General features: G+C 35.0%; 2 protein-coding genes across 6 annotated transcripts in view; one reads left to right on the top strand and one right to left on the bottom strand.

Annotated features, from left to right (window-relative positions):
- The window catches only part of LOC105479616 (SNF2 related chromatin remodeling ATPase with DExD box 1), an 84,025-nt gene extending 78,565 nt beyond the window's left edge, over positions 1-5,460 (top strand). For all 3 annotated transcript variants that reach the window (XM_011737659.2, XM_011737660.3, XM_011737661.3), the window contains one exon: positions 3,634-5,460. In XM_011737659.2, the coding sequence (XP_011735961.2) occupies positions 3,634-3,695 (62 nt within the window). In that variant the 3' untranslated portion in view covers positions 3,696-5,460. The remainder of the gene's footprint in view (positions 1-3,633) is intronic.
- LOC105479614 (hematopoietic prostaglandin D synthase) overlaps positions 5,243-12,765 on the bottom strand; it is a 45,575-nt gene continuing 38,052 nt past the window's right edge. For all 3 annotated transcript variants that reach the window (XM_011737656.2, XM_011737655.3, XM_011737657.3), the window contains exons 5-6: positions 10,946-11,044; positions 5,243-8,459 (exon numbers count right to left, since the gene is read on the bottom strand). In XM_011737656.2, the coding sequence (XP_011735958.1) occupies positions 8,295-8,459; positions 10,946-11,044 (264 nt within the window). In that variant the 3' untranslated portion in view covers positions 5,243-8,294. The remainder of the gene's footprint in view (positions 8,460-10,945; positions 11,045-12,765) is intronic.

The raw sequence follows: 12,765 nt of genomic DNA, 5'->3' as shown, positions 1-12,765 counted from the left end.
ACTATAAAAGTCAATACACTTTAATCTGTCTACAGCGAGAGAGAAATGCATATGATCAAATAATTACTTGTTTTTCTTGCATAACATTTCAGGGTGCTATGGAAGCTTGGGGAGGCGGGCAGTAGAGAAAGTTTGAGTAAGAAGCAACTGAGATCTTTAAGGATAAGTAGGGTGATCATAAGTTAAACAATTAACACGAATTACTAGGCTTTTTGTGCATATGGCAACTTGCCAGTTTCAGGTTGTCCAGTAAATACAGTAAAGTGAGTGCGTAAGGCAGATTCTCTTTGGGCAATGTTTTCCTTATTATTTCGCTATGGCAGCTTTTAGAATTTAGTAAAGCATTTAAATTCTTTTTTACCAATACCAGCAAATATCCAGATATATGGATTTTATTCTATAATAAGTTTCTAAATATAGTAGAACCATAATAGTTGATAAAATTAACTATAAGTCTTTTCTTATGGGCTAGTTCATTTCCTCAGAGGTAAATTTTTCAACCTCCTGTGAAGTGAAGAGAGGTGGGGAGAGGTGGTATAAGCCAATGGCCCTGAGAACTGAAGGAGGGAGGTTTGTTCTCATATTTAAATATTAATAGTTAATCTGCCTGTTTTCAGCAGCCTCTCTGTTCTCTACTATGACAAGTCCAGTGTTCCTCAGACTCATATTCTCCAAAGAGAATAAACCTTCATTTTTATACATCTGGGGCAAATGGCTGGCTTTCTTGGGCAAGCTGTAGTCATCTTACCTGTTCAAGCTGATTATAGCTTCATGTTTCCCATTTACCCCCATTTCCTGAGCTTTGAGGGTAGAAGGGTAAGGATTCTTGGTATGAAGTAGCCTTGCATTTCCCACCTGCAGACACTTAAGCTTTTACTTTATTGTGCGAAAATCAGTTTCCATGCTTTCATCTATTGTTTTCTTTCAAAATTTGTGAACAACTCTCTCTCTGCTGTTGTCTTTTTCGCCTATTCTTTCTCCTTTGTCTAATCCCCTTACACTTTTTTCTCCCATTGTATTTTAATGGTATTACAGATGATGGGAACAGAGGTGATGTGTATATTCAATCATTTTCAGTCATAATTAATGTAAATTATTTGTATTTGTATAAATTTGGTCAGTCTAAAATTTTGCCTGTTCTGTTCACCTGCATTGTCTGTTAAAATAGCAGTGTATTTTTAGCTGTGCTCTCAAGCCAGTACCTTTGAAATGTTTAGTTATGAAGAATCCTGCCCTCTCTTTACCACTCTCCTTACCACTTTTCCTAGAAGTTTTTCTCTGTCTTGTTAAAGCTGTTTATATGTTTTTTTTCCCAGTGTGTATTTTATTTGCTAGACTAAGGATGTAATGGTGTCTTATTTACTCATTTAGCTGTAATCATTTGTCTTCAGCTGCGTCCCTGGTTTCATTTAGGTAATTTTGACACTGAACTAATGACAATACATGTATGCCCTTCTTTCCATCTCTCACAATGAGGTCCTTTTCCTCTGTAAACAAAAAGTATATTTGTAATTGAGTATGTATTGCTTTTTGTTAACAATCTGTTTGCCCCCCCTTACATGAAACTATGAAAGGTAAAGACCATGATTCCTCTCAAATATGCTTATCATTTTTTTGTGTTTCTAGAACTTACCTTAGTGGTTATTAAAGTAGCAACAGCAGGAGCAGCATCTCCTAAGAAATTGGCAATTTGAAATGCAAATTCCCAGGCCCCATTGTATACCTACTTGGTCATAAACTCTGGCGGTGAGACCTAATAATATTTGGTTTAACAAGCTGTCCAGGTGATTCTGAGAAAGCTAAAATCAGAGAGCCACTGCTTTAAAATAAAGATTGTGTTTGGGTTTTTTTCATTAACTTCCCTTAATGTGATTAATTGTATTAATACATTTTTTACCTTTTTGAACTTTTAAAAAAATATATATTACCACAATCATGACTACATACTTTTTGAATTTTTTTATTACAGAAATAGTCATACAAAAATGAAAGCAGTAGCTGGGTATGTGGTTCATGCTTATAATGCCAGCACTTGGGGAGACAGGTGGGAAGATCGTTTGAGCCCAGGAGTTCAAAACCAGCCTGGGCAACATAGCAAGACTCCATATCTCTCTCTCTGTCTCTCTCTCTCTCCATATATATATATATATATATACACACACACACACACACACATAATTTTTTTAATTGTTGAAAGTATAGTATGAATGAAAAATACAGTGATTTAACAGCTGTGACATTTGCAGTGTTTGTTTTTTCTGCTTCTTTTTTCCCATTGATCCATAATAAAGTCAATTACAAACATGGCAATTTATTTTCAGTATCGCAGCATATTCCTCTAAGTTGGTACAATACCATTATAGCATCTAATAAAATAAATAGTAATTTTCAGATATTATCATATGTTGTTCTTATCTAGATTTCTCTCATTTGTCCCCTTAATGTCTTCTATAGCTTTCCTTAAAACACCAGGGTCCAAAGTTCACACACAGCATTTTATTGTATTCTATCTTTAGTATCTTTTAAGTTTAAAAGAATCTCCTTATTCCTTTCCTTCTTTCCTCTTCTCCCTGCATTCTTCCTAACATGGTATCAGTTTATTTAGTAATTTATGAAGTGTCAATTTGGATTTTATGGGCTATTTTCAAGTCTATGGATGAGCTTGGAAGCAAGGATGTTTGTGAACTCCCTAAGAGTTGATGGACTATTTTGTGTTCCTGTGGATGTGTGTGTGTGTGTTTAACAGAGAAAAGAAGAGTAGATAAAAGTACTCATGATTTTAGATTTTAACTGAGGTGTGTATTTGTGAGAGAGGGGAGGAAGAGAGAAGTGGTTAGTTTTGCTACATTTCAGCCACATCTAATTTATAAAATTATTCATAGTTACAGATCTATCACAGATCAGCAAATATTTGTGAATTGCCAGCTGTTCTGTTGCACTAACTGGTAAATTAATAAATCAACTCATCTCAAAATATTCTGAGTGCCTAATTGAATTAATCAGGGATGGCTAGATTATTTGCCACTGTGACACAAAGGGATTTAGAAAATCTCAAATAATTCCTGTAAGTACTTATAAATACGGGGCCTCAATTAATATATAGGGCAAACATTGGATAAACAAGGTAATTTAAAGTGGCTAATTTAATCATCAGCTGGTATGCTGTGCTCAGAATGTTGTTTATATGTATACAGTGTGGGTCTGAGTCAGTGATTATATCTTCAGATGAAAAATAAGAAAATAGATTAAATAAGTTTTGGTTGGTTTAGGTTTGGCTTTGTTGTCTTTGTTTTCCCTACTCCGTTTCTTACATAAATGTTTTTTATTTAGCAAATGTGAGAAGTTAAGTACCAAGAATTATATATGATCCAGTGTATTACTGTGTATCTTTATATAGCTTTATAAAATTGGAAACATAACCTTAGATTGCTATGTTGGCAATATGAACAAGAACACAGAGGAAATAGCCCTAATCTAAGTAGAGATTAGGGAAGGTTTCTAACAGGGGTGACACTGAAGCAAACTAGCCCTTGAAAGATGAGTAAGAATTCACCAAAGAAAAAAAAATTGAGACAATGTTTTATAAAATAAAATACTTTCATAAAGCTTTTAATGCTACTTTCTGACCTACAGGTGATGAAGGGAGTATGCCAGCAGATATAGCCACATTACTAAAAACATCAATGGGCCTGTGAAATAAGAACTGTGAACTCTCAATTGATGAGGAAATATCAACTTGGTGCACTCAAGGACATTTACATTATGATGACCATGGGGTTTATGAACATTTATAACTTTTTATAATTTCCATATTACATTTCTCATAGTATGGACAACTTTTTGCCACTAACTGAATTCTCCAGATACTCACACATGAAATTTCAAAAAAGAAGCCACAAATATGTAGTCCTGAAGATGTTGAATAATCATTTTACAAAGCAGTTTTCTGAATGGGGATTAGTTGGTGATTGTTTGTAACAAATATGCTAATGCTTTAGAAATGTCAGTATTTTTGTAATTATTTCTACCTCCAAATATATATATATTGTCTTTCACTGGATAATGTGTGTAGATTTTTACATGTGCCTTATTTGACAATGCTTATGTCTTGTTTTTGCTTGTCTCATTTGAAGTTCTTTTTTATTATGTTAAAGAATGCAGCTGTATAGATTATATAGCTTTCATTTTATTGCTATTTGAAGCAGATGTTCACCAATGTCAGCAAGAACTCAACCTGAATTTAAAGGTGGCATTCCATATACTAACATCCCCCAGGTCCTCTCAAGTACTTCTGCTGAAACAAATTTGTTTGGCTAGGCACTAAGTTGTTTTCCAGTGAATAGTAACTAAAGAAGCCCTTACCTTGCTCCATGGATTAATTCCTTCTGTTCATTTTCCAACTGCACTAATAGTGCATATTACTCTGCCTAAACTTGTGCATGTTTTCATTGATTTCCCTCTCCCGGCTTTTGCTTCTCTTGAAACTGTTGCCCAGTCACTTCTGCTCCAATTCTCTTCCTCTCTAAATAGTAGTTTATTACTGCCACATCTCCATGCATCAGCAAAATGTTGGTGACATTTTTCTAGCCTGGCAGAACAGATTACTTAAAGCTATTTCACTTCAAAGCAGACTGAATGTGACTTCATCTAAAGGCAGCATTAGGTACTGCATGGAAATAGGTCATTAACTTGAAACGCTTATCAAAATATATTTTACCAGTTTCCAGAATTTCCAGTACAGGACCGCCTGAAGAGAGAGCCATTGTTCAATTCCAATTCAGTGTGAGTGACAAAGTGAAATTTAGAAGTGAAGTTGTCTATTTGATATTTAACTCTTTATTAAATCTTTCTTTAAATTTCTGCCTGTCAGTCTATATTGCTGTTTTTATTATACTTCAGTTTCTTTGTATAACTTGTGAGTTCCATGTGTTTTGTTTTTATTGTGTAAATATCATTATAAATAAACTTATTTATAAATCAAAGATTTGTTAATTTTTGGAAATCATACCTTTCAAAGCATCCTAACTTGCTAAGATGCTAAGGTAATATGACCCTCTGGATTTGGAAGGCAAATAAAACTCTTAAACAGTGATTATTTAGATATTAAAGACTCTGAGAACTCATGGCATAACCCCAGTCTTGATGGGATATTGAACAGACTGAATATATTTTACCATTACAGGGCTAAAAGGAGTCTTCATGTGTTAATACTACCTCCTTGTACATCACCATACCCAAATCAGTTATTCAAATTGTTAGGAATTTTACCTTTTAAAATCTCATAATGGATTTCTCATAAGTTTTCTGTATTAATGTATTTTCAATGATAGGCTGTTTCTTTTTTTGTTGTTATTGTTGTTGTTGTTATATCCATACTTTTATCTCTAATGAAATGTAGTTGGGTTCTTCCTGTAATGCGCTATTATGTCTTGGGCTTAATAAAAATATTTGTGATCATAAGTTGTATTTTCACACCCTTTTTAATAGTTTCTAATCCTCCTCTTTTAAAAATATATAATCTTGGGCACAAGTGAGATTATCTTATATGCTTAATATTGCCTGTTTGTCAGTAAATTGGAACTTACTACTTAGGATGTATTCTCATTGGTTCCTTCATTGGACTGATGTCAGTAAATACTGTAACCGATTATCACTACAGAGCAAATGAAGCGAGAGTTGGAGTAATATTGTGACCAACTGAAGCATTTTTTTTAATGCAGGCTACATGAGACATGCCTTATGCATTTTTATAACTTTGGGACCCCCATAGACTTTTAACTTTATGCCAGTAGATACTTATTTTGAAACATTACTGTTGTTCCTAACAGTTGGTATTATCATGTAGTGGAGAGACGGGGGTATGAGGAGATTTGGTTTCCATTTGTGTGACCTTATGTGTGATACTTCACAGTCCATACATTTAAGGAATTGACTTCAACTCCTCAAAAATGTATTTTTGAAATAGTAAATTCAATATGCAGTTCACTTTCTGCTTGACTTCACTCTTGCTTAGCCACCCTCTCTGTATAGAAGCAAGGAGACATTTCACTTGGATACACAACGGGATAATGGAATGTGTTGTCCTTCAGTGCAAAAAGATTACCTAAAGGTTATGATAATGCCAAATACTTCCTTATGAAACTTGCTGTGGTTATACTTTGAATTATGATTTGTATCAATATGTAGGACTGATTCTCTTATTTTGAATTTTCATAATTTTGTATAAGCATTGGATTAGCACTTAGTTCTGTCTTCATTAAAACTTGATGGGGAAATTTAGCTATGCAGAAGAGTGGAGAAAAGTTAACTACTTTCATTATCTAGAACATTATTTGCATTTCTTTTTTTAAAAGTAACATTTTTTCTTTAGATTGCCTGGATTACATGTTGGAGGGCTTTGAATGAGATTCACATACAACCTATTATCATTTACTTACAGCCACTAATAACAACAAAATTTGATCCAAAGAATCAAGGAACTTAGAAAATACACTTTGTTTTTATGTGTAATCCTTAATAATTTATATTTTTTTTGTTGTTTTGAGACAGAGTCCCTCTGTCACACAGGCTGGAGTGCAGTGGCGCGATCTCAGCTCACTGCAACATCTGCCTCCCAGTTCAAGTGATTCTCCTGTCTCAGCCTCCTGAGTAGCTGGGATTACAGGCGCCCACCACCACGCCTAGCTTATTTTTGTATTTTTAGTAGAGACAGGGTTTCACCATGTTGACCAAGTTGGTCTCGAACTCCTGACCTCAAGTGATCTGCCCGTCTCAGCCTCCCAGAGTACTGGGATTACAGGCATGAGCCACTGCGCCTGGCCTAAAGTATTAAATAACTTTTTTTTCAATTTCATAAAACATTGAGAGGAAGGAAACACCTTAAATAAGATCATACCTATCTGGGCTTTTATTTTCCTCTTCTTTCTTTCTCCCCCACATCCTCATCTCTTTTTTGACTTCTTAATTGTGAATAAAGCTTCTGTAAATATATGTGGACAGGTTTTTATGTGGACATGTTTTCAGGTCCTTGAGATAAATATCAAGGAGCACAATTGCTGGATTGTCTGGTAAGCATATGTTTAGTTTTGTAAGAAACTGTCACTGTCTTCCAAGGTAGCCGTACCATTTGTATTCTCATCAGCAACAGATGAGAGTTACCCTTGCTCCCCATCCTCATCAGCGTTTGGTGTTATCTGCTGTTTTGGACTTTTGCCATTTTGACAGTCATATAGTGGTATCTTGTTTTAATTTGCAGCTCCCTAATGACATTTTGTTGGGCACTTCTTCATATGCATATTGCTACCTGTATCTTTGTTGAGGTGTCTATTGAGGTCTTTTGCCCATTTTTGATCAGTTTGCTGTCCTATTGTTGACTTTTATGAGTTCTTTGTAGAATTTTGGATAACAGTTTTTTATCAAATACGTGTTTTACAAGTATTTTCTGCAAGTCTGTGGCTTGTCTGGCCTCTCATTCTCTTGATCTCTGGGATATCTACATTTTTCTTATCACAACAACTTTATTCATGTCAGTAAATTCATCTTTACAAGTTTCTCTGGCTGCATATCTAGAGCCTCTTGAGCCGTGTCAGATTCCCACAGTCAGCTCTTTTCTCTATAGCTCCCTTTATGTTCAGTTGAATTTCATTCCAGGATTATCAGTTTTTGTTCCTTTGCTGCACTTGCATCTTTGTTGGGAGTTCCCTCTTTTGATTCTTCATTTTTGTAAAATGTCAAAGGGATTTATCACTGGGCCACAAGCAGGCAATAGCAATACAACTACACACTTTGCTGTCTATGCAGGAATAAGAGACGTGCAGTGACCTCTGGCAGTCTTTGAAAGAAGTGACTGGTCACTGGTCATGATGTACATAGGTTATTTACACAGGGATATGTGGACTGGAGAGCTATGAGCAAAGTTTGTGTTTTATGCAATTACAGGTAATTGTGGTAGCTGAAGTCCAAACCATTTGGGGGAAGGGGAAGAATGGTGTTGCTAAACCATTATGACTGCAATTCGTGCATGTTAGAACCTGTGCAAAGCAAGGTCTGCCTGTATTACATACTATTTTTCCGCCATTGTAAATGATGCGAAGCTATTCTGAAAGAAAAAGGTACTGCAGAAAGATTTGCTTGTGTTTGTGTTTTCCTTTTTAAAAATCAGAATATGGCTTAAAGTGGAAATCTTGGTGGAGTTGGGAAGGGAGCATATGGATTATCTGGCAGGCTGATGTACCTGTCTTATCTGGTAAGAGAGATGCCCCGAGAACAACAGACTTGAAGGCAACATGGATCAACTAGAGTTTGGTTTGGGGTCTTCGTTTTATCCAGTTAGCGATGGCAGGAATGGCTTGGACTTTCTTCCGTAAAGTCACCAGCCTTGGATGGATGTCCAACAGGTCAGGTTTAAAGACCAAAAGCGTGGTACTGCAAATCTCCCAGTAGAAATCTGCCCAAGTCACCTAATTTAAAGGAAACAAACTTTTCATTTGAACATAGAAAGTATAGCTGTATCGGCATTCCAAAATTAAAATTAGTTTATTAATCTAAAAGATTCAAAATAATCTTGTTATTACAAAAACAGAATGTGTATATGATAGAAGTTCAGAAAATTACTGATAATACCATACTCCAACACTCAGGTTACTACTATTAAACATTTTCGTGTATAAGATATTTTTCCATGCTGATAGATGTTGTTTTACTAAGATGAGATCTTAATGGTACATACTCTTAACCTTGTCCAGTCTCCACCTCTCTGTGACAATACATTTTCCTTATCCAATAACCAATACATATTTTTCCATCTGTTCTAAAAATGCCCTTTACAGGACAAAGCAGGATCTATTCCAGGTCTATGCATTTCATCTGGTTATGTCCATTAACTCTTCAAAACAGTACCCTTTTTTTCACATTACCAAATTATTGAAGATTTCACTCTAGTCCTACAGAAAGTTCTATCTTCAGGACCTTTGTATTTCATCTTACCTTGTTCCTTTGTACTACATAGTATAAAGGAAGGGGCGCAGGTTACTCCTTTCAAGTGAAATATTTGTGGCTAAAGTACATTGTATTGTATCACATAAAAAGAATATATGGGTGTCTAACCATTAGGGTATGCCAAGATTGGCCACTGGATTAGTGATGACAGCCTGGTCCTACCATTGTACAGTTGTATGTTTCTACCTTTGTGATTAGAAACCAATCTGTATGCTGTTACTTTGGCTCCATATGATTATCAAAGAGTGAAGTTTAAATGTGGACTACTCTTTTATCTTTTTGTATAGAATTTAATAAAGCTGATTGCTAGTGTTTCAGGAACTTACTAAACATCTGTCAGCCAAGAGAAGCTACTGGCTGGAAGATTCAGAATTCAGAATAAATCCAGAATTTATTCAAATATTTATCAAGCACCTACTGTGTGCCATGCCCAGGTCTAGGTGCTGGAGAGCAAGGTAGGATGCAAGCCCCTTCTCTGATGTAGCTTTTATATTTTAGAAGGGACAAACAATCAAATATGCAAAACGATGGGGGTTATGAAAAAAAAGTGAAGTTGTGATGGACTGTGACATGGTCAGGGAAGACTTTCAAGAGGTGACACTTTTTATATTAAGCCCAGGCTTAAATATAAAAAAGGATTGAGACCTGCAGTGATCAATCTGGGGATTAAGCGTTCCAGATATGGGGAAGAGCATAAAGACCCTTAGGTGGGAGTGTGAGTTAAGTCTGAGGAACACACACACCAGTGTGTTTGGAGCACTGTGAAGAAGGGAGAGAGTGCTCAGAGATGAGATCAGTACATCATTTACAAAGGAATTTTAATAGAAAATGAAAAAAATTCTTATAAATTATTCATTAAATAGGGCAGGGAGAGGAGCATTTTAGGAAAGGCTATGAGGGGAGTCAGAAGAAATGAAGGGGTATGTGAAGAGGTTGAAAGTTGAGAAAAAGATGTGGCAAGTTTACTTCTGTATCACCCAGAAGGGCTGAACAGGGCAGACAGCAGAGTGTCAGCCTGCTACAGAAAGCAGTCTTATCTCCCAGAATGCAATCTCCCTGAAGGCAGGGACCGCCACTTGCCACAACTTGTAAATCAGGTTTAGATTGGATTTTTTGTCAAGACTACTCGTAGGTGGTAGTGTGCGTAGTATCTGGTTTGTGATTATTGATGGTCTATGCCTACGCTAATTAATTTTTCTGGGGTTGGAAAGTGGTGACAGTTTGTATCAGTCTGTCTTTCTTATCAACTGGCATACTTTCATGAAGAGAAACATTTTCCAGTTGAGATATAAAATGCTTCATAATTTATCCTGATATAAAATACATATGAGTTTATACTGTTAGCTGTAGTTCAAGTTCAGGAATCGGGTATTTACTTGACCTTACTCACCTTACATCTCTATCTCCTTTCTCCCACATTGAAGATCCTGGTTCTCAGTGACATAAACACAATTTATTTTTGTACCCACAATATAAGTATAATAATACCAGAAAAAAAAAAATACCAATAGTTTCTAGTACCACCACCAATATGATTACTGAAAATAGTATATGATTTTCTGTTCTAATCTAAGAGATATCTGTCTTAGATGTATAATCAAATTAGTGTGTTTTACAAATGGTACTTCTTGAAATAGTTATTCTCTAATAGAGTACATTTGTATTCTGTGTGTTCTCTATGCATCTCTTTTGCACAGTTAGGTTCATTTACTTCACTTTGATTTTTAGGATAGCTTTTTAAGTTTTTGCTGCTAATATATAATTATATAAAATACGGTTCCAAAGTCAAATCTATTTTTTAAAAAGGTTTATTTAAAGGAGTTTAACCTTTGTTCTTGCTGTAAATTCTATTCCCTCCCTATAGGTAACTTTTTTTCAATAAGTTTTCATAGTTTTTTGGTTTGTCTTTTTATTCACTTGAATTTTTTAAGATATAAAACATACTCACAGAGTTACCAATAAGCCACTCTTTCCCCCCTAAATATGTGTCCAAGTCTTGCATAAGATGAGGCGCATTATACGTGAGCAGCTCATTGAACATCTGCTCCTAGGAGAAGGAGAAAATATCACTTTAAGAATAATGAGAAGAAAAGTAACATGATCTGAGGAGGAAGTAGATTTCTCCATCTTTATTCTCCCACATGAATTCAAGAAGAAAGAGAAGTAGCTAGATTTTTTATTCAATTTTATGACATGGAGATTTAGGTCTGATTCTCTATAGATGTGAGTCATCTCTTTATTGCTCATGGATAAAAAAATAAATAGTTTTGTGTCACCAGTTCTTACAGTTTCTTTGTGTATAATGACTAAATACCCACAAAATTTTTCTAACATTTTTTTTACATTTATTTTTCTTACATTTATTAAAGCAAAATGATTCTATCTTTTTAGATTTCTAAAATTTCCCTCTTTCTTAACCTAGCTTTTTTAAAGCTAAATAATGTAACTGAAGGTAAAGAAACTTATTTTATTTCGTAAGGCTAGACTCTACTAGTTTGGCAGTTCTTCATTTCACTATTGCGTTTATAATGAATCATGATCTTGGGCCTTTATGTATTTTCTCATTGGACTACCATTGTGCCTTATTATCAGATTTGTCTATCTTGAATATCATCTATAAAATGCATCATCCAGTTATCCCTTCTTGATATATAAACTAATATTATTTAAAAATTAACACTCTTAGGGAAATATATATAAAACATCCATTTTTAAATTGTCATTATTTTTCTACTTGAAGATCTGAAGACCAAATAATTTACTCAAGGCCTCTTTTTTTGATAAGAGATGTTTGTTTATATATAAGAATTCTGCCTGTTTGAGTCTTGGTTATGAAATAGAAGCCAAACTCAAAAATATAAAATGTATATATAATTTATTAATATATCTAAATGACGTATAATGAAATCCAGCCTTTATTAAGATAAGTCAGATAGTGGATACCACACCAATTTGCTGATTTACTTGCTGTTATGATTATGGCTTAGCCAGATGATATATACTACCACAACATAATGCCTTATATTTGTAAAGTACAATTTGCAAAAGCATCCTTACATACAGGTTGAGCCTCCCTAGTCCAAAAATCCAAAATGCTCCAAAATCCAAAACGTTTTGAGCATGGGCATGATGCCCAAAGGAATGCTCAGGGGAGCATCTCAGATGTCGATTCTCCAGATTCGGTATCCTCAACCAGTAAGTATAATGCAAATATTCCAAAATCTGAAGAAAACCCCAAGTCTGAGATACTTCTGGTCCCAAGAATTTCAGATAAGGGATACTCAACATGTACTTACATATGTTTGCCAGATTTAAAAACCGAAGCTTATAAAGCTTGTCATTATTTTGACTTTATGTACTTTCCCTTGTTCTATAAAGTGCTCTGTGGTCAGTATGTTCATAGTTTTAACAAAAACATTAGGTATGAGTCTTCCTGCTGCTTACACAGAATTTGTAATCCCAGTGAAGGGCAGTGAGTCGAGAACCATGTGGTGCTTGCCACAGGTCTGCTCACCTCAGTTGGCATCGGTCAGAAAGGCAATGGCCAAACTGATTGTTGGACAACTTTCCAAAAACTCCTGTGTGCACTCCTGGGAAATTCTGTTCTTCTAACATACATTTCCAGAGCTTCAGGTACACCAATGTTTGTGTATATGCAGAGTCAAAACTATTATATCTGTGCTATTGACTTCTTGAGCCCAGATTCTCTTTATAAGTTTGGTGAATTATTTCAGTCTAATGAAATATAAATTAATAAACAGTATAATT

This window comes from Macaca nemestrina, chromosome 3 (genome assembly GCF_043159975.1).
Source record: "Macaca nemestrina isolate mMacNem1 chromosome 3, mMacNem.hap1, whole genome shotgun sequence".
Taxonomy (NCBI): domain Eukaryota; kingdom Metazoa; phylum Chordata; class Mammalia; order Primates; family Cercopithecidae; genus Macaca; species Macaca nemestrina.
The sequence above is the reverse complement of the archived record's forward strand: the minus strand, read 5'-3'. Positions and strand labels throughout refer to the sequence as shown.